This window comes from Lithobates pipiens, unplaced genomic scaffold, assembly GCF_037356315.1.
Source record: "Lithobates pipiens isolate NorthernLeopardFrog02 unplaced genomic scaffold, aLitPip1_a1.2 Scaffold_16, whole genome shotgun sequence".
Taxonomy (NCBI): Eukaryota; Metazoa; Chordata; class Amphibia; order Anura; family Ranidae; genus Lithobates; species Lithobates pipiens.
In genome coordinates this window covers 375,326,980-375,354,502 of record NW_027507748.1, presented here as the reverse complement: position 1 = coordinate 375,354,502, position 27,523 = coordinate 375,326,980, and the positions used below count along the sequence as shown (strand labels likewise).

Sequence of the window (27,523 nt, the reverse complement as noted above, 5' to 3'; positions counted from 1 at the left end):
TTATATTGGGGTCAGCCCGGGTGTCTGTGGTAGCTTCCATCAGCAATTTTCTGTCATAGCGTTCTGTTATAGTGTTTTGCCAGCGTTTTCTGTCATAGCGTTTTTTCCAGCGTTTTCTGTCATAGCGTTCTGCCAGCGTTTTCTGTCATATCGTTCTGCCAGCGTTTTCTGTCATATCGTTCTGCCAGCGTTTTCTGTCATAGCGTTCTGCCAGCGTTTTCTGTCATGGCGTTCTGCCAGCGTTTTCTGTCATAGCGTTCTGCCAGCGTTTTCTGTCATAGCGTTCTGCCAGCGTTTTCTGTCATAGCGTTCTGCCAGCGTTTTTCTGTCACAGCCTTCTGCCAGCGTTTTTCTGTCACAGCGTTCTGCCTGCGATTTTCTGTCACAGCGTTCTGTCTGCGATTTTCTGTCGCAGCGTTCTGCCTGCGATTTTCTGTCACAGCGTTCTGCCTGCGATTTTCTGTCACAGCGTTCTGCCTGCGATTTTCTGTCACAGCGTCCTGCCTGCGATTTTCTGTCACAACGGGCTATCCAGCATTTCTGTCACAAGGTTCTGTCCAGCATTTCTGTCACAGCGTTCTGCCCTGCATTTTCTGCCCAGCATTTTCTGTCACAGAGTTCTGCCCAGCATTTTCTGTCACAGCGTTCTGCCCAGCATTTTCTGTCACAGCGTTCTGCCCAGCATTTTCTGTCACAGCGGTCTGCCCAGCATTTTCTGTCACAGCGTTCTGCCCAGCATTTTCTGTCACAGCGTTCTGCCCAGCATTTTTCTGTCACAGCGTTCTGCCCAGCATTTTTCTGTCACAGCGTTCTGCCCAGCATTTTCTGTCACAGCGTTCTGCCCAGCATTTTCTGTCACAGCGTTCTGCCCAGCATTTTCTGTCACAGCGTTCTGCCCAGCATTTTCTGTCACAACATTCGGCCCAGCATTTTCTGTCACAACGTTCGGCCCAGCATTCCTGTCATAGCGTTCTATCTAGCTTTCCTGTCATAGCGTTCTGTCCAGCATTTCTGTCACAGCGTTCTGTCCAGGTTTCGGTCATAGCATTCAGTCCAGTTTTTTGTCACAGCGTTCTGTTCAGCATTTTCTGTCATAGCGTTCGGCCCAGCATTTCTGTCATAAGCGTTCCATCTAGCTTTCCTGTCACAGCGTTCTGTCCAGGTTTCGGTCAGCATTCAGTCCAGTTTTTCTGTCACAGCGTTCTGTTCAGCATTTTCTGTCATAGCGTTCTGCCCAGCATTTTCTGTCACAGCGTTCTGCCCAGCATTTCTGTCACAGCGTTCTGCCCAGCATTTCTGTCACAGCGTTCGGTCCAGCATTTCTGTCACAGCGTTCGGTCCAGCATTTCTGTCACAGCGTTCGTTCCAGCATTTCTGTCACAGCGTTCGTTCCAGCATTTCTGTCACAGCGTTCGTTCCAGCATTTCTGTCACAGCGTTCGGTCCAGCATTTCTGTCACAGCGTTCGGTCCAGCATTTCTGTCACAGCGTTCGGCCCAGCATTTCTGTCATAGCATTCGATCTAGCTTTCCTGTCATAGCGTTCTGTCCAGGTTTTGGTTATAGCATTAGTCCAGTTTTCTGTCACAGCGTTCTGTTCAGCATTTTCTGTCATTACGTTCGGCTCAGCATTTTCTGTCATTACGTTCGGCCCAGCATTTTCTGTCTTTACGTTCGACCCAGCATTTTCTGTCATTACGTTCGGCCCAGCATTTTCTGTCATACGTTCGGCCCAGCATTTTCTGTCATACGTTCGGCCCAGCATTTTCTGTCATACGTTCGGCCCAGCATTTTCTGTCTTACGTTCGGCCCAGCATTTTCCGTCATACGTTCGGCCCAGCATTTTCTGTCATACGTTCGGCCCAGCATTTTCTGTCATACGTTCGGCCCAGCATTTTCTGTCATACGTTCGGCCCAGCATTTTCTGTCATACGTTCGGCCCAGCATTTTCTGTCATAATGTTCGGCCCAGCAATTCTGTCATAGCGATTGGTCCAGCATTCTCGGTCATAGCATTCTTTCTAGCTTTCCTGTCATAGCGTTCTGTCCAGGTTCGGTCACAGCATTTAGTCCAGTATTTCCGTCATAGCGTTCGGTCCAGTATTTCCGTCATAGCGTTCGGTCCAGTATTTCCGTCATAGCGCTCTGTCCAGCATGGCGGTCATAGTGGTTTGCCCCTGGGTTCCTGTCATATCATTCTGCCCGGCATGTCTGTCATAGCGTTCCGCCCCAGGTTATCTGTCAGCGTTCTGCCCCTGGAGTTCTGTCATAGCGTCCTGCCAGCATGTCTGTCATAGCGTTCTGCCCCGGGATTTCAGTCATCGTTCTACCTAGGTTAACTTTTAGCATTTCTGTCATGGCATTGTCGTGACATTTTTCTGTCAGTATTTCTGTCATAGTGTTTCTGTTCAGTGGTTCTGTCATGGTGTTTCAACCTCTGTGTTTGGCTTCAGAGTTCGTAGAAGGGCGTTCACTTATGACATATTCTGGTTAGGTTTGTCTGCATTCATTGTCATGTCCTATCGTATCTGTGTTCATGTTTGTACCGGGGTCAGTTAGCTAGGGCTCGCACATCGGGATCTGTCACGTCTACAGATCCATACGGGCTGAGGTTTCGTTATTAATGATTGTTGACCACAATCTTCTCGCCTGTATACCATACGTCATGCGATGCATGTTCATTCACCACACCTGTACGTCTACCCACCACGGTCTGTGGGTACTCTAGGCCTGAGTTTCTGTTAATTACCTGTCTCTGCGCTGCAGGTTACTCAGGTTAACTCACTATTTCTCAACTCACACACGGGGGGGGGTTCATCATTAGGTTCATTCATGCGCTGTGGTCTTGACTTTTCTGCCATGTTCTCATTCTTAGGTAGGCAGAGGGGCGTTGTTGTTGTTCTCATGTCTGGTTGTCTGTCTTTCCTTCTAGTTGCGTTTTCAGGTTGGGCCGTCTTGGCATCCATACCAATATCAACCATGCCTGCACTCACGTACAGATGTCTTTTCGCCACTGGGCGCACCCTCAGGTTGGAAGCAGACAACAATTTTCTTTAGTGGACATCCTGTTGCATAGAGGCCCTGGTTACCGCCCTGGGATTCATACTCTCAGGGTGTGTCCAAGCCACGGTCCTTAGGTGGTAGGTTGGGCGACGTCGTCGCCATTCTGGATTCCACTCTCAGCTCCGATCTCTTGTCTAGGAGGTTGCCTGGAGTACTGCTCAGGGACGTCGGTCCAGTCATCTTTGCTCCTCCCCGGTTTGTTCCAGGTGGGGAGGGGGGTGCTTTAGTCACTTTGGGCATGGCTGGTTCATGCTATGGGACTTATTCCCCTGGGTTGGAGTCTGTTTCTCCTTTCTCGGTTCAGGATTCGGTCTCGGTTGGGAGGTCTCGGGCAGTAGCATGACCTGCTCGCATCCGGTGGGACCAGTTTGTCTTGGTGTCGCCATGTTGATGATGCTTGCCATGGCATCTACTCCATCACATCCATCAGGCAGCCAGGTTTCCTCTCCTATCACTGGTATTTTTGCCACTCACCCTCTCACATCCTCTTACCAGGTATAGGAAGGGGTGTTTTCACGGTGCTTCTTCTGGTGTCTGTTGTAGGGGTTCTTCGGGTCAGCCCTTGCTCTCTTTTCCCCACGTATCCTCTCATTCATAGCAGTTCATTCTCATGTCCGGGTCACCTTGGGCATCAGGCTCATCCTATCCTTCACGGGACGTTCAATTGGGTTTGCGTAGCTTGCAGGCTCTAAGGAGGTTCCTTCTCATCTCCAGGTCTGGAGTCGGTGGGTTCTACTCTCACAGCGGATACTTACCGGTTACTTACGGTTGGCGTTTGGGCATACGTCATTTTAGGGATGGGATCTCTACCTTCCCTCTCCCACCTAAACTTGTGTCTTTTTGCCCTCTTTTCAGGCATACTGACCATCCAGGCCATGGCACACCTCAGGCCTTGTTTCTTAAGTAATATTGCATTTCCCACTTGAAGACTCCGATTACAAGTTGGAAGGCTGGCTGTAGGCCAGCCTGTATTTGTGGGAGGAGTCGGAGACTATATAACCCTCCTCCTCTGTCAGGGCCAGGGTTGGGGTTTTCTAGGTGCCCACCCACCCGTTTCCCCCAGGTTATTCACTCATACTCATAGTATTTTTCTTATTCTTACATTCAGGGTATGCCCTCTTTTCAGGCATACTGACCATCCAGGCCATGGCACACCTCAGGCCTTGTTTCTTAAGTAATATTGCATTTCCCACTTGAAGACTCCGATTACAAATACTTTTATTCCACAATGTACTTTTAGCTGATAAAGACAGATACAAAATGGTACTGAGATAATGTAATGCTACATCCCTTCTCTTCCCCCCCCCCCCCCCCCTTGTTGCTGTGTTTAATTGTGTTGGGTCATGGCATGTAGACAAAAGGTCTGGATTGGAGACACATCCTAGCAGGGGATGTGTAAGGAGGGGCTGCCTGTTTATCATAATCCCTTTATGGGTTTCAACTGTAGTTGTTTGAATATACAAGTGTTGAGTTTCCATTGGTTCTTCCTTGTCCCCACCCCCTCTATGACAAGGCTAAGGGGAGTGTCCCTAACTGTGTTTAAAGTGTATGTTTGAAACTTAATAAACAGTTTATGCTCTGGATGTTTAACCCTCAACACCTGTGTGGCTTGTCTTATGATTGAGGGGTTAAGGGCTGGTTATGGCGAATCTGCAGGCTGCGGGTGCATTTGGAGGACAGGAGACACAGGTCTGGTGGAGATGCACAGCAGTGGTATCCGAGATCCGTCACAGTTAGTTTTTCACTCCTGTGACCCATGTGAGTGCTGAGCTGTGAAGGGGCAGGGAGCGGCCTTCTCAGGGGCTCGCTGAGACTGCCATCAGTCAAGGCAGCTTGCGGATCTGGACTTCGGAAGTCAGGATGACGCACTGCCTAGACTGATTGCAGTGACATCAGCGGAGAGTGGACTTCAGACCGCTCTCTGCTGACATCATGGCAATCAGTCAAGGCAGCGCATCATCCCGACTTCCAAAGTCTGGATCCGCCAGCTGTCTTGACTGATGGCAGTCTCAGCGAAAAGGCCACTCCCTTCCCCTCCACAGCTTGGCGCTCCAATGAGCGCGGATGAGCACAGCAGGAAAGCAGCTGACTGACAGGTACTCTCAGGAGGTCTGAGCCCCTTGTATATCAGACCACTATAGAACTGGCCCACTGCTTGTATTTGAGATGAAAGCAATGGTCCAATTTTTCTACATGCTGCCAGAATTGAAATCATTGTTGCAGCATTTCGCAAATGAGAAAAAGTAAAAGCGCCCCATTTATATTACTGCACATGCAACCTGACTAAGTTACAGTAATATATAGCAAGAGCTCAGTTGGGCTTTAGCTAGCTAATGTTTATAGATATCTCTACAGGGTTGTAAACACTGTACCTCTTTTAGCGAAGACCCTGACTAGGGATGAGCTTGGTGTTCGAGTCTAACGCATGTTCGACTCGAACACCAAGCTGTTCGCCCAGCTCGGCGAAGCCAGAACTCTGTGGGCCGTTTGTGCCAAATTCATTTGGCGCTCATGGCCCACAATGCACTGCGCCATCGCAGTGCATTGCAGGCTCATGATTGGCCAAGCATGCACTGTGACCCTGCATGCTCGGCCAATCACAGTGCCGGCAGCGAGGAGAGCCATAATTGGCCACAGGCAGGATGCCTGTGGCCAATTATAGCTCAGGGTGTTTAGTACACGCCCCACACTATATAAGGCCGCCAGCCATCTGCAGGAGTTAGTGGGTGTTGTGTGCCTCCAGCACAGTATACACCTGTATCTACCCTTTATTGCTGTTGTTCTCTAATAGAGCCATCTGCAGGAGTTAGTGGTTGTTGTGTGCCTCCAGAACAGCACAATATACACCTGTATCTACCCTTTGTTTCTGTTCTCTAATAGAGCCATCTGTAGGAGTTAGTGGGTGTTGTGTGCCTCCAGCGCAGTATACACCTTTATCTACCCTTTATTGCTGTTGTTCTCTAATAGAGGCATCTTCAGGAGTTAGTGGGTGTTGTGTGCCTCCAGCACAGCACAATATACACCTGTATTTACCCTTTATTGCTGGTGTTCTATAATAAAGGCATCTGCAGGAGTTAGTGGGTGTTGTGTGCCTCCAGCACAGCACAGTATACACCTATAGCTACCCTTTATTGCTAATGTTCTATAATAAAGGCATCTGCAGGAGTTAGTGGGTGTTTTGTGCCTCCAGCACAGCACAGTATACACCTGTATCTACCCTTTATTGCTGGGGTTCTCTAATACAGATATCTGCAGGAGTTAGTGGGTGTTGTGTGCCTCCAGCACAGTATACACCTTTATCTACCCTTTATTGCTGGTGTTCTATAATAAAGGCATCTGCAGTAGTTAGTGGGTGTTGTGTGCCTCCAGCACAGTATACACCTGTATCTACCCTTTATTGCTGGTGTTCTATCATACAGTCATCTGCAGGAGTTAGTGGGTGTTGTGTACCTCCAGCACAATTTACACTACCCAATTGCTGGTTTTCCCATCTCCCTGCAGGCCATTACTATGTCTGGAAGGCCAACAAGGAGAGGCAGATTGTCATGAGCCAATAAAAGAGGGCAAGCAGGCTCTGTGTCTAGAGACAACAGTGTTGGTCGTGGATGCGGTGCATCGTCATCAGCACGTGGCCATGGGACACGCTTGTCCTTATTTTCGGCAGCTGGACGTGTTGAGCTGCATCATGCCGAAGACTTGGTAGAGTGGATGACGAAGCCCTCTTCATCCTCCTCATCCTCTCTCACCCAGGCTCAGGGTACTAGCAAAGCAGCTGCCAACGCATCCTCTTCCCTCATCTCAATGTCATCATCAGTCACTCCTTCCCTAGACCCACCATGTCCTCCTGAGGAGTCCCCCGAACTGTTTGAGCACAGTGTTGGGTACATGCTCCAGGAGGATGCCCAGTGTTTTGAAGGCTCTGATGATGATACTCAGCTAGAGGAAGGCAGTAGCGTGAGCGCAGAGAGAGGGGATGCTCAAGAAGCACAGCAATCTGGCAGTCATGTTCCACCAGCTGCAGCATGCTGCCAGGTTTGCTCCAGTGATGAAGAGGGAGGGGATGATGAGGTCACTGACTCCACGTGGGTGTCTGATAGGAGAGAGGAGGAGGAGGCACATCTCCAATGAGGCAGGATGCCCTCCGAGGGCCAGCTTAGGGGCAGCACACAGACTGAATCACAACGCAGAGCTCCGCCTGTGCAGGGCAGGGAGGTGGAGCATGGCACTCAGCATCAGCAGCAGCAGTCTTGTAGGGATGATTTACAGTCCCAAGAATCCCGTAGACTTGTACGTGGCTGGGAGGAGGTGGCTGCGGATCATGTTGTCCTTAGTGACCCAGAGGACTCCGGAACCGAATGCCTCAGCTAACCTACGCTGCAAAGCCTGCAGAAGGTTCCTCGTATTCTTCGGATCAAGGAGAGGGACCATTACTGGCTGGCCACTCTCCTTGATCCACGTTACAAGGGTAATGTTGCGGACCTTACAGTAGGTGACCGCGATATTGTGTCAATCTCGCCGCTTTTATGAGCGAGATTGAAACCCTGCGAGCCCCGTCGCGGGAGCCATTGCCGAGCCGGCTCGCATAGGGGAAAGGAAACATTTTTATTTTCCTTTCCCGATAAGTATCGCTGGCCGGGTTCACACTGGTGCGGGGATCCGAATTGGATTCCCGCCAATACCAGGCACTGTATTTGGTATGTATCCTAAGGGAGAACTCCACGCCAAATTAAAAAGTAGGGATTTTAAGGGGAATCTCCTACGCCAAAAAAAATGGCGTGGGGTACCATCAAAATCCATACCAGACCCCTATCCGAGCATGCAGCCCGGTCGGTCAGGAAAGGGGGTGGAGACGAGCGAGTGCCCCCCCCTCCAGAGCCGTACCAGGCCGCGTGCCCTCAACATGGGGGGGTGGGAGCTTTGGGGGAAGGGGGCGCCCTGAGGCCCCCCTTCCCCCAAATTACTCACCCCCATGTTGAGGGCATGCGGCCTGGCACGGCTCAGGAGGGGGGGGGGCACTCGCTCGTCCCCACCCCCTTTCCTGACCAGCCGGGCTGCGTGCTCGGATAGGGGTCTGGTATGGATTTTGTTGGGACCCCACGCCGTTTTTTTCGGCGTAGGGGATTCCCCTTAAAATCCCTACCGGACCTAAGTGCCTGGTATGCCCCCGAAGGCATGCAGGCTTCATTAGTGAGACGACATTATCGCCGCTCCCTCGCTACTAAAGGAAAATTACATTTTCCTATTGCAGCCAGCACGAGAACCAGCGCGACGGGATCGCGCTGGTTAGAGAAGCCTGTCTCCGGGAACCAGCGCAACAGGATCGCGCTGGAAACACAATATTGGCGGCACCTACTGTATCTTGCCATACCAGAGGGAGCAGAGGATGAGACATCTCCAGGAGGCCTTGCAGAAAGGTCTGTGCAACGTGTTCCCAGAGACTGGGAGGTTACAAACTCCTGGTCCTGGACAACGTGTTGCTGAGGCTTCGGTCAGAAGGAGAAGGTGGCCGTCTGACCGATGCGTTCAGACAATTTTTTAGTCCGCAGCCCCAAGGTATGATCGGTTCAGAACCATCGCCAGTGTCTGATTTACATTGTGCAGGAATACCTAGGGGCAAGTTCAGACCTGGACACCTTTCCTACCGAAAATTCTCTGGCTTACTGGGTCTTGAGGATGGATCACTGGCCAGAGCTTGCACAGTATGCAATTGAGCTACTGGCCTGTCCTGCATCCAGCGTTCTTTCGGAACGCACCTCCAGTGCTGCTGGTGGCTTTATAACCGATCACAGGGTGCGCCTGTCCACTGACTCAGTTGATCGACCTTCATAAAGATGAATCAGTCTTGGATCACCACCAGGTACCAAGCACCTGAAGTTGATGTAACCGAATAATTTTTTGGGAAATGTCACATCCCTTCAAGACTGGCTATGCTGATGCTGAGTGACTTTCCTGTTATGTTGACTGACTATCCTCTTCCTCAATGATCCCGCTGATATCTTGGAAGAACATTTTTGGTTCTGGGTGATGCCACCAGCCCAATTTTTCAGCCCCTGTTTAACAGGGGCGTGTAATTACAATTTTTGATGCAATGCTTTGCAGTAGGGCTCATTCCTGCACTCCAAATAGAGTATATGGGAGAGGTTACAGTGTAATGGCACCAGCACCAGTGCCTAAGGCCCAATTTTTCAGCCCCTGTTTAACAGGGGCACGTAATTACAATTTTTGATGCAATGCTTTGCAGCAGGGCTCATTCCTGCACTCCAACTAAAGTATATGGTAGAGGTTGCAGTGTGTAGGCCCAATTTTTCAGCCCCTGTTTAACAAGGGCGTGTAATACAACTTTTGATACAATGCTTTGCAATGCTTTGCAGCAGGGCTCATTCCTGCACTACAACTAGATATATGGTAGCCCCTGTGTAACAGGGGCATGTAATTACAATTCTTGATATAATAATTCACAGCAGGGCCCGTTATTGTGCCCACCAAGAGTAACTTTGAGGACTTATAGTGTTGTGGCACCAGCACCACCACCACCAAAGGCCCAATTTTTCTACCACTGTTCAACAATGGCATGTAATTACAATTCTTGATATAATCGTTCACAGCAGGGCGCTCCAGCGCCCACCAAGAGTCACTTTGAGGGCTTACAGTGTTGTGGCAACACCAACACCTTAGGCCCCCATTTCTGCAGAGCATATAGGGCAGGCCCCTACTTTCAAACATCCAACTTACAATAGTTTCCTACTTGCAAACAGAAGGAGACAAAAGGAAGTGAGATGAAAAAATACGGATGGCAAAAAGAAATTATAAAGGGGTGATAACCCTTCCCTATGTTTTCCAAAAATCTTAAAAATAGATGTTTTGACTGGAGCTACACTTTAAAAATGTACCAGTTCAAAATTACAAACAGATTCTACTTCACACAACAAACCTACACAGTCCCTGTCTTGTTTGCACCGCCTTTATACTGCTGTTCTGAGTATATAGGGCATGGGGGCCCCACGCCTTTCCTTTTTTTAATATGGGTACGGGGTTCCCCTTAATATCCGTACAAGACCCAGTGGGAATGGTAATGGGCAGTGGGGGCTACCCATGCCATTTTTCTCAATGATTTTCATCCATATTGCCGGAACAAGATATTACATTAAAACGGCAAGCAGTTTTAAATTACTTTTTTTCCTTTAAATGTCATTTTGTGCAGGGACTGTTCTAAACACGGGAAACACGTGCCACTTCACAGGCATACTATAGACACCCCCAGGCACGATATTTAAAGGAATATTTCACTTTTTTTTTTTTCACTTTAATCGTCATTAACCACTTCAATACCAGGCACTTAAATGCCTTGCTGCCCAGACCAATTTTCAGCTTTCAGCGCTGTCGCACTTTGAATGACAATTGCGCGGTCATGCTACACTGTACCCAAATGAAATTTTTATCATTTTTTTCCCACAAATAGAGCTTTCTTTTGGTGGTATTTGATCAACTCTACAGTTTTTTTTTTTTTGCTAAACAAATAAAAATATACCGAAAATTTTCGAGAAAAAAAAATGTTTTTTTTTGTTTCAGTTTAAAAACTTTGTAAATAAGTACGTTTTCTCCTTCACTGATGGGCACTGATGGGACTACACTGATGGGCACCAAAGATTTGGCACCAATGAAGTGCCACTGATGAGGTGGCATTGATGGACACTGATATGTGGCACTGATAGGCGGCACTGATGGGCACTGATAGGTGGCATTGATGGGCGACATGGATGGGCACTGATAAGTGGCACAAATTGGCACTGATAGCTGGCACGGATTGGCATGGATGGGCAGCACAGATGGGCATGGATAGGTGGCACAGGTGGGCATGGATGGTCACTGATAGGTGGCATGGATGGGCACTGATAGGTGGCACAGGTGGGCACTGATAGGCGGCACAGGTGGGCACTGATAGGCGGCATTGTATTATATTATACTGTACTAATGGATGCCAATCAGTGCCAAACAATGCATGCCAATCAGTGATGCCCATTGTGGGCACTGATTGGCATCCATTATGGGCACTGATTGGCATCCATTGTGGGCACTGACTGGCATCCCTGGTGGTCTAGGGAGGATTACCTTGTGCTGGGCATCCCTGGTGGTCTGGTGGCATCCCTGGCGGTCCAGTGTGGGCATTCTCGGGGGGGCTGCGCTGATAATCGATCAGCACAGACCCCCCTGTCAGAGGAGCAGCCGATCGGCTCTCCTCTACTTGCGTCTGACAGACGCGAGTGAGGAAAAGCCGATCACCGTCTTTTCCTATTTACACTGTGATCAGCCGTGATTGGACACAGCTGATCACGTGGTAAAGAGTCTCCGTCGGAGACTCTTTACCGAGATCGAAGTTGCAGGGTGTCAGACTGACACCCCGCAACAACGATCGCCGCGATGCGCGCCCCCGGGGGCGTGCAGCGGCTCAAAATCCTGATCACGTCATATGACGTCCAGTCAGGATTTTGAAACCACTTTGCAGCCGTCAATTGCCTATAGGGCGGGCGGCAAGTGGTTAAAATCAGTGCTCCCAAAAAAAACAGTTTAAAAAAAAAAAATGCCATTGACCCATGTCCCCTGGGGCAGGTGCCAGGTCCCCAAACCCTTTTTAGGACAATATCTTGCATATTAGCCATTAAAATTAGCACTTTTTATTTTGAACGTTCGAGTCCCATAGACTTCAATGGGGTTCTAAAGTTTGCATGAATTTTCGGTCCGTTCGAAAGTTCTGGTGCGAACTGAACTGGGGGTGTTCGGCTCATCCCTAACCCTGACATAAAACAGGGTGTTACGAACCTGATTTCATTTGTTAATCTCTTCACTATGAAAACATATACTTTTGTGGCTTTATTATAAATAAGCGAGCCGGAAAATCAAGTTTCTTGTACTAGGCTAGAATCCTCTTATTGAACAATGCAGTGGGAGTGCAACCGCAAATAAACCAGTCTTTCCCGTTTCAGAAAAATGTACAATCTCTTCTTCTTTGCTGCTGTGTCACTTGCATAGTGTGCTGACTTGCCGCTAACAATGCTGTGCAGGAGGTGATACCATTCTGGGAACTGTACTGCTTATTTCCATCATTTTGGATTTTAGGACTGAGAAGGCTGTATAATCCAAAGGATGGAGCGCTGAAGTAAATATCTCTGGCCAACATGTTCAAATGCTGGTGCCTTGGTTGTTGTAGTACCATCTCACAGAGGGTAAAGCATTATTTTCATGAAAATGGCTTTGAGCTCAAGATGCTGTTATCATTTACAGGGCCTCTGGTAAGTCAATGCTATATTACTGACTTTTTTAGGTACTGATATTTTATGATGATGATTTATAGTTTTTTTTGTTTTTTTTTAATAACCTCATTATCATATTTTATTTGACTGTTAAGTTGTTCTGCCCATCAGTTTCACCACATTTGGCAATAGCATGAATATAATGAATATAGGCTACAAGCACCTTACTTTTTGCCTTTTTTCTCATTCAAAGGTTTTTATTGAAAGATCAACATATGGTAACAAGTATAATGTATCAATTAGTAGTTACATGTAGAATAAAGAAGCAGGTTAAGGCATTATATTAATATAACACACAGATGGTAAAATTTATGTTAGATAAGTTCCATATTTATCAAAATGATACAGAGTTTTCAGACCGTTTCAATATTAGCCAACATTAATATTTAGAGGATCGTTATCAGTTAATGAAAAATTAGGTCTATTTGTGTCTGAGTTCTAATGTGTGTTAAACATTTGAATAAAATATATAATAATATATATAATATATATAATATTATAAATAAAACTACTGAGTGGTATATTTTAAATATATTCCATATCACCTGTTGCTGTTAGGTACCTTATGAAATGATAATAAGAAAGAAATAAGAAAGAGAAGAAAAAATAAAGAAAGAAAATAAGGTTAGGGAAAGGTGTGGGGGACAGAGGGCATAGGGTGTTTCGGAGGCATAATCTATTCTTATAGTTTTATCATTGTTGCATATAAAAATGTTAGTTACCATGACTGGAGTACCCGGTGGTCAAAGTTTATAGGTAAACAATGTGTGATTCATTGTTTCCATAGACCTTCATATCCTCTCAGATTTTCTGCTATGTTTAGTAAGGGAGTTTTCCATGCTTTAGTTATTGTCTGTTTCGCGGCCATCATAAGCTGTATAACTAGCTTGAATTGTTTATGAATCGTGTAATCAGGTTTTATATTTAAAAGGGCAATTTCTGGATCTGGTGTTATTGTTGTTTCAAACATTTCTGAAACAAGTAAAAAAAACTTTTTTCCGAATTTTTTAATAATAGAACAATTCCACCACGCGAGTATATATGTTCCTTGTTTTGGACAGCCGCAAAAGCAGAGACTTGAGTAATCAGGCATGAATTTAGCTATTGAAGCAGGAATCAAATACCAGTGTGAGAGTACCTTGTAGGTGGTTTCAATATTTATCACATTAGGAGAAAAAGATTTGATATTGGGCCAGATTGCAGACCATTCTGTTTGATCTATAGTTCGATCAAAATCTTTTTTCAATTTCACCACAAAAGATGCTAATTTAACATCTGATTTAACTAACAATGTGGAGTATATTGTTAATATGAGACCTCTGGCATGAAAGTCTTTCATGCGTATATTTTCAAACTTAGTAAAATCATCTACAGAGTCATCAATGTTTAGGAAAAGAATAAAAAAATTCCTAATTTGAAGGTAACAAAATATTTCTGATTGGGGGAGCCCAAAAGTCTGGGAAGGGACGGGTTGTTGTATTTAGGATCATGTGATGTAAACAAGTTATACCTGCTTTGGACCAAGCCCGAATAGATCTGGGATAAGTCCATGCTGTATAGAATGCTGGGTTTTTGAGAAAAGGTTGAAGTGGATTATGTTTGGATTGCAGACCATGAGAGATTTTGAGTCTATCCCAGATAGCTTGTTTAGTGATTGGGTTTTTTAAAGTTTTACAATCTATGGGACATAACCATAAAATATGGTGTATGGAGAGAGGGTCACGATCTATTGCTTCGATGGTAACCTACAAGGGAACTTCAGTTTTGGAGTGATATTTTATGTATTGTGCTAGTTGAGCGGCTTTATAATATAATGAGAAGTTTGGAAATCCTAGGCCACCATGAATTTTGGGAAGGAATAAGGTTTCTCTAGATATTCATGGTTTGAATTTCCCCCAAGTAAATTTTATACATTTTTGTTGTATTATTCTAAGGAAATAGGCCGGGATGTGTATTGGAAGAACTCTGAAAAGGTACAGGAATTTAGGAAGTATGGCCTACTTTTTGCCTTTTTAGCTCTTTATGAACTGTGCCCTATACCTGTTAAAAGATAATATCAAACTTTCTTGCAACACCTTAATGGTCTTGGTTTTTATGGTAAATTTTCTTTTTTCTCTTTGAAGTCTAAAACCATGCAATGTAAAGCTCAGTGGCGGCTGATGAAGTTTTAGGATGGGGGGGGGCGCAAGACCCTGCCCCTCCATGTTTTGCCCCTCCCACTTCTCATAAGCCCCACCCCTTATATAATCCACATCATATACCAGGCTGCACATTATACACCGGGCTCTGCACATCATATACCAGGCTGCACATTATACACCGGTCTCTACTAAAGCAACCTGTAAATTGCACATATCTGCACTCTGCAACCTGTAAATGATACATATCTGCATTCGCTATCGACCGCGCCACATGTCTCTTTAAGACATTAAAAAAAAAAAAGGTCCTTATGTGCATTGTGTCCCGGTGCCGGGCACAGTGCAATATTGGAAGCGCCACATTTATGCAATCACAAGATTGTGATCGACCGTGCCACAGAGCAAGTTTTTTTGGGGCAAATGAAGCGCCTCGTCTGCAACCTTGTGATTGCATAAACGTGGCACTTCCAATATTGCACTGCGCCCGGTGCCTTAAAGGGACATGTTTAAATAACTTTTTTTTTTTTTTTACTTTTTTTTTGACTGCCTAGGGGCAGTCTATCCTTCAAACTTAACATTTCTTACAAAAATAAAAAATCATATTGTCAGCTGTATTCAATTTAGCAGAGTGGCACATGGCAGCTGTGTGCTTTAAAAATTTTTTGTCTTTGATAAAAATTTGCTTTAAAATCAATAGATGTGTAGGAGTTCATTTTTACACGTCATGTATGATGCAGGTGTTGCAACCTGCACCATACCATACATTAAACTAAAGTTCATAAGTGGAGGGGGGAGGGGGGCTGCTGCCGTCCAACCACCAAAACTTTGATAATTTGCTGCCGTTCGCCTACCACAAAGCCGGCCGTGCATAAATGATAAGCGGAGGGGGGGGGGGGGATTGCCATCCGACCAAAACGAGGACTAAAAGTGCTTGCTGTTTAGGCTTCTGTGGTCTTACCTGATGAGCAGCGGAGTAGCAGCAGAGTGGGCTTGAGCTGAGTAGCCGAGTGGAAACATCACTTCCTTGAGTGACGTCGGAAGCTCCGCTCAGGTCCTAACTGAGACTCGCTCGTCCAGTCCATCACACCGGAAGCCTGCTGTGCGATCGACCCCTCCACAGAGCAAGTTTTTTTGGGACAAATGAAGCACCTCGTTTGCAATCTCATGACAACAGGGGGCAGACATGGCCTGGATGGGGGAATGTGTCACCAAAGATCTTCCAGTATCCATTAATAATGTCAACTGAAACATAAATGCATATGTATAAATAGGTGCTGCCATATTAGCTTTGAAGTAAAGTAGTATATGATAAGAGTATGTATAGGCATGAACCAAACTGGTTCCATAATGGTATATGCTAGGAATCTAGGGGGCAATGGGAATTTTTTTTTTATAATTATAGAAATAAAATAGGACAAAAACAGTGTGATAAAGTGTGTGTCCCATATAGCATGTATCCAAGTCCATTGTATATGTCAGCTAAAATAAAAATATATGTATGTCAGTTAGTACTATACCAACAGAGTAACCATGGAGTATGCAATGTAATGGAAAAAAAAATATATATATACACATGAACTAATGTTGTTCAAAGCTAGATGGATTTAGAAACTCGGAGATAGTGAAATGAATGGAATGAATGTGTAATGGTGTGTGCATGAATGAACCATGTGAGTAAACATAACAATGTGTGAGACAATGTATATAGCATACCATGTTAAAGTCAAGTGCTCAAATGTGAAGGGATTGAATGGATGATTAGCATCCATCAAGGAGTGTGTATTCACCTTGAATGAAGTAAACTACTGCGTGTGAGTGAAACAAGAAACAGGAAGTGACAAACAGATCCCAGCCATGACTAGCCCTCAATTTATATCCCCAGAGGGCACAATGAACTCCGCCTCCAATGCCATGTGTGTGTGACAAGGGAAGCGAACGTGAATAACACTTGTTGCCAAATGGACTTGGATACATGCTATGGTAAAAAAAAAAAAAATGCTATGGTGTTTGTTTATGAAGCAGTGAAATCTATTCACTGCTTCATTCTCTGGCATTCACAGAGGAGATCTTTCTCCTCTGTGTGCCTGTTTATGAAGAAAGGTAGATCGCTTCACCTTAGGAGGAGTGAAGTGATCTACAAACACTTTGTCAAGGAAGACGTTCCAGTCATCTGGCTAACAGTAGAAGATCTGTGCACAAAATTCCCATCAAAAGAGCCGTCCAGCGCACACGTGTGTGCAATAGCGTGCATGGGCGCACGTACCATGTGACAGCACTTGGCGCCAAGAAGCCTATTTATGGTTGAATATATTTTTATTGCGTGCCAAACAGAGAAAAATAATACAGTTACAAACAGGCAATTGCATCATATACGTAGCCTGGACACCGAATAAGGCATTGCAATATAAACAGAATGAAGAGAGAAAAAAGAAAAAAAAGGGGGGGGGGGAAAGCAGAGGAAGCGGGTATACCAGGGAGAAGGAGAGAAGGGGCAGGGGGGGAGGTAGAGATAGACAGTAAGAGCTGAAAGAGAGAAGAGTAGGATGGGGAAGAACAAGGAGAAGCACAGCATTCGTATTAATAGAAGCAAACTTGTGCAAAATACACCTTATTGTTATGCACTCACTTTACAACAAAAATGTTCAGTACAAAAGATGGCAGTAATCAAGTTGTTAAGGTTTGGCCGCTAGGCCACAGATGGTCATAAGAACGACACCTCCCACCAACCAAACCCGGCAAACAGCCTGCTCATGAGATCGTAAGGTTGTTAAGGAATGATTCCGTCTGCGAGTGGTGTCGCCAAATGGACCATAACATGGTAAACCTTTCATAAGCGTCATCCGCCTTCGCCTGCAATTCCTCCATGAGCATTGTGTCATTAAGGATAGCCACCCACGCCGAAACAGGGGGGGTGGAATCTTTTTTCCAGTAGAGAGAGATGGCGTGACGAGCCGCGGAGAGAAAAAAGTTCAGGAGATTGCATTTCTGCGACCGTATCGACCCAGGGAGAATGGATAAAAGTGCAGACAAAGGCGATGGAGGCAAAGAGGTCTGATACATGTCATTGTAAATCGTAAAAATCTTACCCCAAAAAGGGCGTATTCCATCACATTCCCACCAGATATGAACATATGATCCCTGTGCTCCGTGACAGCGCCAACACACATCAGAGGTGGACGGAAACATCTTGTGTACCGAGACCGGGGCCCTGTACCACCTCGAGAGTAGTTTATAATTTTTCTCCTGTGTAAACCCTGACCTGGAGGATTGATGCGTATGAGTAAAGGAGGTGGACCATTGTGCGGGGGAGTTCTCTAAGTGCAGGTCCCTAGACCAGTGGTCCGTGAATGCAGGGAGAGTAGCATACAATCGGGTTTGGATGTCTTTATAGATGTACGACAGGGTATGTCTTGGGGTTTGAGTCAGGTTGCAGAGATCCTCAAATGGTGTGAGCGGTCTATGCGTTTTTCCGGAAAGATGGAGATCTCTGCAAATCTGAGTCAGCGAGATAGTTGTGAGCCAGTCCGTCTTTACAATGGACTGGGGATGTGGAGGAGGGCGGAAATGACCGGTAGTAGGATGAACAAATTGATTGGCTGTGGGCCAGTGCTCATGGGTATAGTTCCCGCAGTGTTGCTTAGCAGCAAGGGCCGTGAGGGCCGGATTGTCGAACAGGGGGGTCAGCGGGCCAGGGTCCGTGGATAGGGCATAAGGGACAGCTTTAGCATACCATATTGTGAGAGCTGCCCTTGTTAGAGGGGAAATCCCCTGCATCATCCGGAACCTGGCGTGATGTCCCCACATAAGGGCCCGTAGGTCCACTGCGGCCATATCTTGTTCAATAAAGGTGGAAGGTTTAAGGCGAGGTCTTGGGAACCAGTCCAAGAGTCAGGATAGTATCGCGGATGTGTGGTACAGTCGGAAGTCAGGGAGGCCTGCTCCCCCTCTGAGTTTGGGGGCATTTAAAACCTTATGTTTGAGTCTAGAGGGGTGGTGTTGCCTCACAAACCTACCCACCATTGCTCGCAAGGCCAGAAAAAAGGATGTCGGTAGAAGGATGGGAAGGGTCTGGAACAAATATAACGCCTTTGGGAGGACATCCATTTTAATAACACTCATTCTCCCCCACCAGGAGAGCTTGAGAGTGTGCCATTTTTCAAGAGAGCGCTTAATGGAAGTCAACAAAGGGCTAAAGTTTAGCACGTACACGTCGTTAAGGTTAGCAGGAATCTCCGTACCGAGATATTTGATCGAACGAGATTGCCATTTGAAGGAGAAGCGTTGCTGGACAAATTTTAGGTCGGTCTGGGATAGAGATACATTTAAAGCTTCCGTTTTGTGTAGATTCAGTTTAAAATTACTATGAGCACCAAACCGATCAAGCTCCTCGAGTATGGCAGGAAGGCTAATGCGGGGTCGAGTGACATACAATAGTAAATCATCTGCATAGAGAGATAGCTTACAGGGAGCCGAAGGGGTGTCGATCCCATGAATAGAACTATTATTCCTGATGGCTTGAGCCAGATGTTCGACCGTTATCGCAAACAAAAGAGGCGATAGAGGGCACCCCTGTCTGGTACCGTTCCGGATTCCAAAGGCTTCCGACGTTTCCCCATTAGCTAGGACCCTGGCAGATGGATTCTCGTATAGAGCCATAATTTTGGAGAGCATGCGTGGACCCAAACCTATTTGCAATAGGGAGGCCTGGAGAAACTTCCAGTTCACCCGATCGAACGCCTTTTCGGCATCACAAGCTAAAAGACAAGTGGGGATATTGTGTGATTTGGCGTACGAGATAAGGTGTAGGGTTTTAGTGGTGTTGTCCCTGGCTTCACGGCCTGGGACAAATCCCACCTGGTCTCCATGAATGATCGCGGGGAGCAGGGGGGCTAGGCGTGTTGCCAGGATTTTGGAATAGAGTTTGAGGTCCACGTTTAATAGGGATATAGGCCTATAATTTCCACATTGTGTGTGATCCTTCCCTGGTTTGGGTATGACCACTATTTGGGCTTGGAGAATCTGAGGGGAAAGGGGATGCGTGTCGTCTATTTCCTCGAACGTCTTGGCCATAAGCGGGGCGAGTTGGGGGGCAAATTTCTTATAAAAGAGCGGAGAGTATCCGTCGGGCCCAGGGCTTTTACCATTCTTCAGACCTTTTATTGCTATAAGGAAGTCATTCGTAGTCAGGGGCAGTTCTAGATTAGAACTATCAGCAGAGGAAATGGCAGGTAAGGCCGTGTCCCGAATATATTGCGATAAATCGGGTGGAGAGACGGAGGGGGAGGGAGTACTCGGGGAGGGGAGATTGTAAAGTGAGGAATAGAAGTCTCGGAACTCCGAAACAATCTCAGAGTTCCGAAACCTCTTCTGTTGGGCAGAGGAAGAGAGGTAGGGGATGTGTTGCCTCCGCAGTCTGGGACTGAGAATGCGCGCGAGATGCCTTCCGCACTTATTCGCCTGCGAGTAGTGAATGTGACGGCCCTTGTGGAACGCGTTCAATGACTTGGCTGAGAAAATCTGAAGTAGATCCCGACGAGCATTCGAGAGTTCCGTGAGAGTGCGCGGTTCTAGAGTGCGTTTATGCGAGGCTTCCAGGGAAGCTATCAGGGAGAAAAGTCGGCGTATATCGTCAGTGCGCGCTCGCTTCAACCTGGAGCCGTGCTTTATAAAAACACCACGGATGACGCATTTCAGGGCCTCCCATTTGGTCATGTTGCTAGTCTCATCATGGGCATGATCAGTAGTAAAGTCTGTGATGACTTGGGACACCTCAGAGATACATAAGGTATCTGTCAGCAAATTGTCGTTCAGCCTCCATGCGCCTCGACGGAGGCAGCGAGGAAGGTTCCCGAGGGTCAAGTGTACCGGAGCGTGATCCGACCACAGCCGCAACCCGATCTCACATTGAGGGGCAAAGTCCAAAAGGTTTTGGCTGAGGAGAATGTAATCAATCCTACTATAAGAGTTATGTGCCGGGGAGTAATAAGTGTAGTCCCTGTCAGATGGGTGTAATAGCCTCCAGGCGTCTACTAGTGTCATGTCTGCTTGAGTGGCTCTGAGCTTGGTCAACGAGGTGGGTGACAGGTGGGACTTACCAGTGGAAGAGTCGAGTCTCGGCACAAGAGGAACATTCAGATCGCCCCCTAGGATCAGATTAGTGGTTCCGAAAGATTTGAGGCGAGCGGTCACGGAGCACAGGAACTGGAGTTGATTCTGATTGGGGAGATAAACATTGGCAATAGTCAATACATTTTCAAAACACTGCAATTTTAAAAATAAAAACCTGCCATGAGGGTCTATGTCGCTCTCAAGCACTTGTGGTGTAAAAGAACTATGAAATGCAATCGAAACCCCCTTGGAGCAAGCAAGAGGGTTCGTGCTGTGAAACCAGGTGGTGTAATGTCTATCTGGGATAGAGGGTACTTTATCAGTTCTAAAGTGAGTCTCCTGTAATAATAGAACTTTCGAACCAGCTTTATGAAAGTGACGTAATATCTGTCTACGCTTTTCAGGAGTGTTAAATCCTCTACAATTAAGAGAGGAGAACTTAAGATCTATCCCAGCAGACATATCGTACGGATGTAGGCGGCATGATAAATGGGTTCAGCAAGTGCGGCTAAGCAGAAGAGTGTGGAAAAGAGCTGTGCAGCAGGGGTGAGGAAGAGAGGAAAAACGAAGAAGAGCCAGGAAGGAGAGAGGTGAAGAAGGTCAGAGCACTGAAGGAGGACAGAGGAAATGTGAGGCCCTAGGAAGGCTAGGGACATGTAGTGCAGGTAAAAGTGTGAACAATGGTCCAGGAACAGCATGACTTGATGGTCGCTTAATAGCAGAATATGTAAAATTGTAGGGAGAATGCTCCCTCTAGTGTCTATATGAGGGTAAAAGTGATAGACACTACAACAAAAGAGACTAAAGAATTAAACAGAAACAAAGTCACTAAAGACTCTGTACACCCTATCGTGGGGGAACGTGGGTGAGGTTAACTCAGGGGCTCCGCCCCACCTACAATAAACTGTACTAAATGCTAAACAGACAAACAGCACACAGCGCCTGAAAATATAAGTGATAGATGATGTGCGTTACCGAAATCAAATAGCAAAACTACAGGACGGGCAACCGTCCACTAATGTTTGAAGGGCACATGACATCAAGCCAGGGGAGCAAAGTTAGTAGGCTTAGTATAAAAAACATATGAACCGAACAGTCAACCTAAAAAAAGATCAAAAAGAGAGAAAAAAAAAAGAAAAACAAGGGATCAGATGTTTGACTTTCAGGTCAGAGGTTGTAAAGGGACGACCCGGGTACCAGGAGTCCAATAAGGCAGCCGTAGAGAACGGAGAGGTAGTCACCCACTGTCAAGTGGGGCTGAGAACGTTCATCCTGGAGGAGATCTGGTGGTACGGGAGCGGGACCTCTTCTTCTTGGTCTGCTTCTCCCATGCAGAGGTGCTGGGCAGGCCAGGGGTAAAGGCAGTAAGGGGCCAATCCGGGATCCTGGTTTGGGGCAGTTCAAAAGTGCCAAGGAAGTTGGGCAAGTCCCCTAGCGTGCGGAATGTCGCAGATTTACCCTCATGGGAGGCGAAAAGGTGAAAAGGGAATCCCCATCGATACTTGATCTGTTTGGCATGCAAAGCGTCGGTGACTGGCCTCAGGGCCTTCCGCATCAGCAGTGTCTGCTTAGAGAGATCCGTCAGGAGCATAACCGGTGTGCCGTTGAACAAGATGGAGTCCTGTGCACGCGCGGCTTGCATTATTTCAGCTTTAATATTAAAGAAATGGACGCGGCAAATAACGTCTCTGGGGTGATCAGGGCTAGGATTGCGAGGACCAAGAGATCTGTGAATCCTATCGATTTCAATCGGCGACTCCTTAGGGTTATTCAGCAATTGGTTAAACATGGCGGTGGCAGCCGATAACAGATCCTTGTTTTCAATCTTTTCAGGTATACCGCGAATGCGGATATTGTTTCGGCGGCTTCTGTTTTCCTGGTCATCAACGCCATAGAATAAGGCCGCGTACACACGCGCGGACTGTTTGCCCAACCTTGTTCGTCAAACAGTTTGGGCAAACAGTCCGCTCAAAATTTGCATGAGCGGACTTGCCCACACACGAGCGGACTGTTTGACGAACAAGGTTGGGCAAACAGTTCGCTCAACTTTTGAAATGAACGGACTCGCCCACGTAAGGAGGAGGCAAATCCGCCCATTTCGAGCGCGTGTACAGGTAGGCGGGGCCCGCGAAGGAGACGTCGCGGGCTCCGCCGCCTGGAATGGGCTTAAAGGGGAACCCCAACGCCGAAAAAAATCGGCGTGGGGGTTCCCCCCAAGTCCACACCAGACCCTTGTCCGAGCACGCTACCCGGCCGGCCAGGAAAGGGGGGCGAGCGAGCGCGCCCCCCCTCCTGAGCCGTACCAGGCCGCGTGCCCTCAACATGGGGGGGTGCCTTGGGGAAGGGGGGGCCGCGCGGCCCCCCCACCCCAAAGCACCTTGTCCCCATGTTGATGAGGACAAGGGCCTCTTCCCGACAACCCTGGCCGTTGGTTGTCGGGGTCTGCGGGCGGGGGGCTTATCGGAATCCGGGAGCCCCCTTTAAGAAGGGGGCCCCCGGATACCGGCCCCCCACCCTATGTGAATGAGTATGGGGTACAATGTACCCCTACCCATTCACCTGTGAAATAAAGTACAAAAAAAAACACAACACATGGAAAAAGTATTTTATTGCACAGCTCCGGGGGTCTTCCGTCTTCGGGGGTCTTCTCGCCGGACTCCTCCGCTATGTGTGTGTAGCTCTTTTACTAGCGGAGGAGTCCGGCTTTCTTCCTCCCCGGCGCCGGCCTCTTCTCCCGACTTCGGGGGTCTTGTCCCCCTCTTCGGTTCTTCTGCCGGGCCACCGCGCCTGGTCCGGTGGCCCGGTCTTCTGTCGCCGTCTTCCGTCGCCGCCTTCGGTTCTTCTGCCGGGCCACCGCGCCTTCTTGTAGCTCTTTTACAGGCGGTGGCCCGGTCTTCTGTCGCCGCTGTCGTCGCCGCCGCCGCCGCCTTCCGTTCTTGTTCTTCTTGTTCTTCTTCTTGTTCTTCTCCTGGAGATGTTGACTCGACGATCTCTCCGGCCGGAATGCCAGAGCCGCGCTGTGCGGTCACTTATATAGTGACAATGGGGCGGTGTCACATGGTATATGTCACATGGGTTGGTCACATGGTGACCCCGCCCCCTTACGATGTCATAGTCCCCATGTGACATCAACCCATGTGACCAACCCATGTGACATATACCATGTGACACCGCCCCATTGTCACTATATAAGTGGCAGCGGAGCGTGTCCCTGGCATTCCGGCCGGAGAGATCGTCGAGTCAACATCTCCAGGAGAAGAAGAAGAAGAACAAGAACGGAAGGCGGCGGCGGCGGCGACGGCGACAGAAGACCGGGCCACCGCCTGTAAAAGAGCTACAAGAAGGCGCGGTGGCCCGGCAGAAGAACCGAAGGCGGCGACAGAAGAACGGAAGACGGCGACAGAAGACCGGGCCACCGGACCAGGCGCGGTGGCCCGGCAGAAGAACCGAAGAGGGGGACAAGACCCCCGAAGTCGGGAGAAGAGGCCGGCGGCGGGGAGGAAGAAAGCCGGACTCCTCCGCTAGTAAAAGAGCTACACACACATAGCGGAGGAGTCCGGCGAGAAGACCCCCGAAGACGGAAGACCCCCGGAGCTGTGCAATAAAATACTTTTTCCATGTGTTGTGTTTTTTTTGTACTTTATTCCACAGGTGAATGGGTAGGGGTACATTGTACCCCATACTCATTCACATAGGGTGGGGGGCCGGTATCCGGGGGCCCCCTTCTTAAAGGGGGCTCCCGGATTCCGATAAGCCCCCCGCCCGCAGACCCCGACAACCAACGGCCAGGGTTGTCGGGAAGAGGCCCTTGTCCTCATCAACATGGGGACAAGGTGCTTTGGGGTGGGGGGGCCGCGCGGCCCCCCCTTCCCCAAGGCACCCCCCCATGTTGAGGGCACGCGGCCTGGTACGGCTCAGGAGGGGGGGCGCGCTCGCTCGCCCCCCTTTCCTGGCCGGCCGGGTAGCGTGCTCGGACAAGGGTCTGGTGTGGACTTGGGGGGAACCCCCACGCCGATTTTTTTCGCCGTTGGGGTTCCCCTTTAAGCCCATTCCAGGCGGCGGAGCCCGCGACGTCTCCCTCGCGGGCCCCGCCTACCTGTACACGCGCTCGAAATGGGCGGACTTTCCGAGCGGGAACAGTCCGCTCATTTCGAAAGTACAGCGGACAGGCCCACACACGGGCGGACTGTTCGCTCAAACACAGTTTCAGCGGACAGTTTTTCGGAATTTCCGAAAGACTTTGTCCGTCCAACTGTCCGCTGAAACTGTCCGCTGAAAGCCCACACACGAGCGGACTGTCCGCCCAAACACTGTTCAGCGGACAAGGTTGGGCGAACAGTCCGCCCGTGTGTACGCGGCCTAAGTGCTGAATCTGGTTAGTATGTTGCTGTAAAATATGATCATGTTCCTTGAGTCTATTCGCAGACTCCTCAGCATGGAGCTCAATGTCCTCAAAACGCTGACCAATGTCTTGGCGCAAATCCTTAAGTTCCCTTCTATAGGACCTCTCTAGTCTGGTTATATAGGCTTCAATGTCACCTTTAGTGGGGAGAGCTTTAATATAGCTCTCCATGTCCCATCCTCTGCTCTGCTTGCCTGTGGCTGGAGAAGGGCTTCTGGAGGGTGTAGGGCTCTCTGGGCTCCCATCCCGCGGTTCGGGGCACCCTGGGGAGGACGGAGGTGAAGGGGGCCGGGAGGCCTCCTGTACCTTAGAGGCAGTGTGAGCTGCCTGTGCTGCCGCCGAGCGGGTCGCCGCCATCTTGGATTCCGGCGCGGCCTTGTTGTTCGGTCCCCTCGCGGGGAAAAAGCTGTCGATGTCCCCTGGTTTTTGGGTCCCCGAGGTGCGGGGGGCGTGTGGGGCTCCTCTCCTGCTCATGGGGATGTCCGGGGAAGCCCGAGGTATCGGCGCTGTGTGCCGATGGGAACGGTGGAGCGGGAGCTGAGCTCTCATGCGTCCTACTCCTCCATGCGCTTGGCCACGCCCCCCAAGAAGCCTATTTAAAGGGGACTGCTACCTTGCCATCTTGCTGTCTGGTCTACAGCATTCCTGAGACCCCCTGCTGTTTGTTCTGCCTGCTGATCTGAGTCCGTTTGCCCGGCTTGTGTTTGACCATTGCCTGATTGCTGCCAACCTCTGATCCCGGCCTGTCTTGATGCTTCTTCTGCCTGCTCCTTGGTACCTCGCTGCCCACCAGTGTATGACCCGGCCTGCTACACGACTATGCTTTTCCTTCTGCTTCGGTGCCATTCCTGCCCCCCAGTGTTTGACCCGGCCTGCCTGTGACCTGCTTGTGTCCCGGGCTACAGAACACCTCCCGGTTGTTGCTGCCTCCAGCTTCCAGTCTGGTCCTCCCTGCTGATCCTGCTGCACTGCTACACCACCCTGCTGTCTGCAGTCCTCAGCTACCAGCTCCCGCACCTGGACTACAATACACCTCCACTCCCACTCCGGCTTCCAGTTGCCTGCTGTTCCTGCTTCATTCTGGTCCCAGCTCCAGTCCACATCTGGGTTCCTCACAGCTCATTAGAAGTCCGGATCAGCCCTTTCACCTGTAACCTGTCAGGCACTTGTGCCCCTTTGCGTCCCTGTCTGCTCTATCAGGGGTTTTTGAGACAGAGAAATACGGGAAGCCACTCCCTGCATAAGTGGGCTCAACCACCAGGTACGTGACACGCTTCCAACAGTGGAGAACTGCCCCTGATACTGGAATCTCGTGAGACTTTGAGATTACAGCACCAGAAATTCACCGAAACACAGAGATGTCAATTTATAAGCAGTGATAAATTATCGCCGCTCAGTACATGGACAGACAGTGTGGTAATGTTAAAAAACGAACGAGTCCCCCTACAATATATATATATATATATATATATATATATATATATATATATATATATATATATAATGTATGTATACACACAAATATGACAGGGGGACATGGTTACAGTGTTGGGGGGTCTGAACGAGGTATAAGGATGTTAAAAATCTTCCTCTTTCCTCCTCAGATCCCCCGAGATTCTCTATTCACTCCCTGTTTCTCCACCTCTGAGCTGGTGAATCGGGGAGTGTGAATTCTGACTCAGATCGCCAGTGAAGCGCTAAAATCGCACCTTCATAAACTGGTCCTTCCTGTGTCAGTCAATGAGGATTCTCCATGTGCGGAGATCATCGGCGGGAGAACATGTTCAAACACTTCTCCCTCGATTATCTCTGGTTCATAAAGCGTTTATGGACTGTGATCAACGGCGATCATCGGGATCACTGCTTCATAAATGGACACCTATATGGGACACACACTTTATCAAACAGTTTTTGTCCTATTTTACTTCTATCATTTTTTTTCTACATTGTCCCCTAGATTCCTAGCTCATACTATTATTGAACTCTTATCATATACTACTTTACTTCTATGCTGGTATGGCAGCACCTATTGATACATATGCATTTATGTTTCAGTTGACATAATTAATTGATACTGGGAAATCTGGGAGATCTTTGGTGGCACATTCCCCCATCCTGGCCATGTCTGCCCTCTGTTTGTACTCTGTTGGGTTGGTTTTTCCTCTGCCTCCTCAGCACCCAAGCCAGAAGCTCATTACAGCCGCCTCTGGGTATCAAGCAATTGGTAGTCAGATCCAGCCTTTGCTGAGTATAGGGCCATGTGTTTTTGGACCCTCTTGACTAATTATCATGATACCATGTCTGTGTTGATACTTGTTGGTTCGTTATACCCTCTACAGATGTACTACACACGTATCTACCCTTGATGAAGCAAGCATGGTCTTACAAAAAGCATTGGGATACTTTTTATGCATGTGTACTCTGCAATTTACATTTTATATCTTGATACATGTAATTACATTTTCTACTGTATGTATCATTTCAGTGGCTTGGCTATGATTCATGTT

The 27,523-nt window shown here is 48.2% G+C and overlaps 1 protein-coding gene across 1 annotated transcript in view; it reads left to right on the top strand.

Moving 5' to 3' along the window:
• Positions 1–12,046: 12,046 nt before the first annotated feature.
• LOC143982972 (multidrug and toxin extrusion protein 1-like) overlaps positions 12,047–27,523 on the top strand; it is a 98,711-nt gene continuing 83,234 nt past the window's right edge. The window contains exon 1 of the mRNA XM_077482155.1: positions 12,047–12,347. Coding sequence (XP_077338281.1) covers positions 12,234–12,347 — 114 coding nt within the window. The 5' untranslated portion in view covers positions 12,047–12,233. The remainder of the gene's footprint in view (positions 12,348–27,523) is intronic.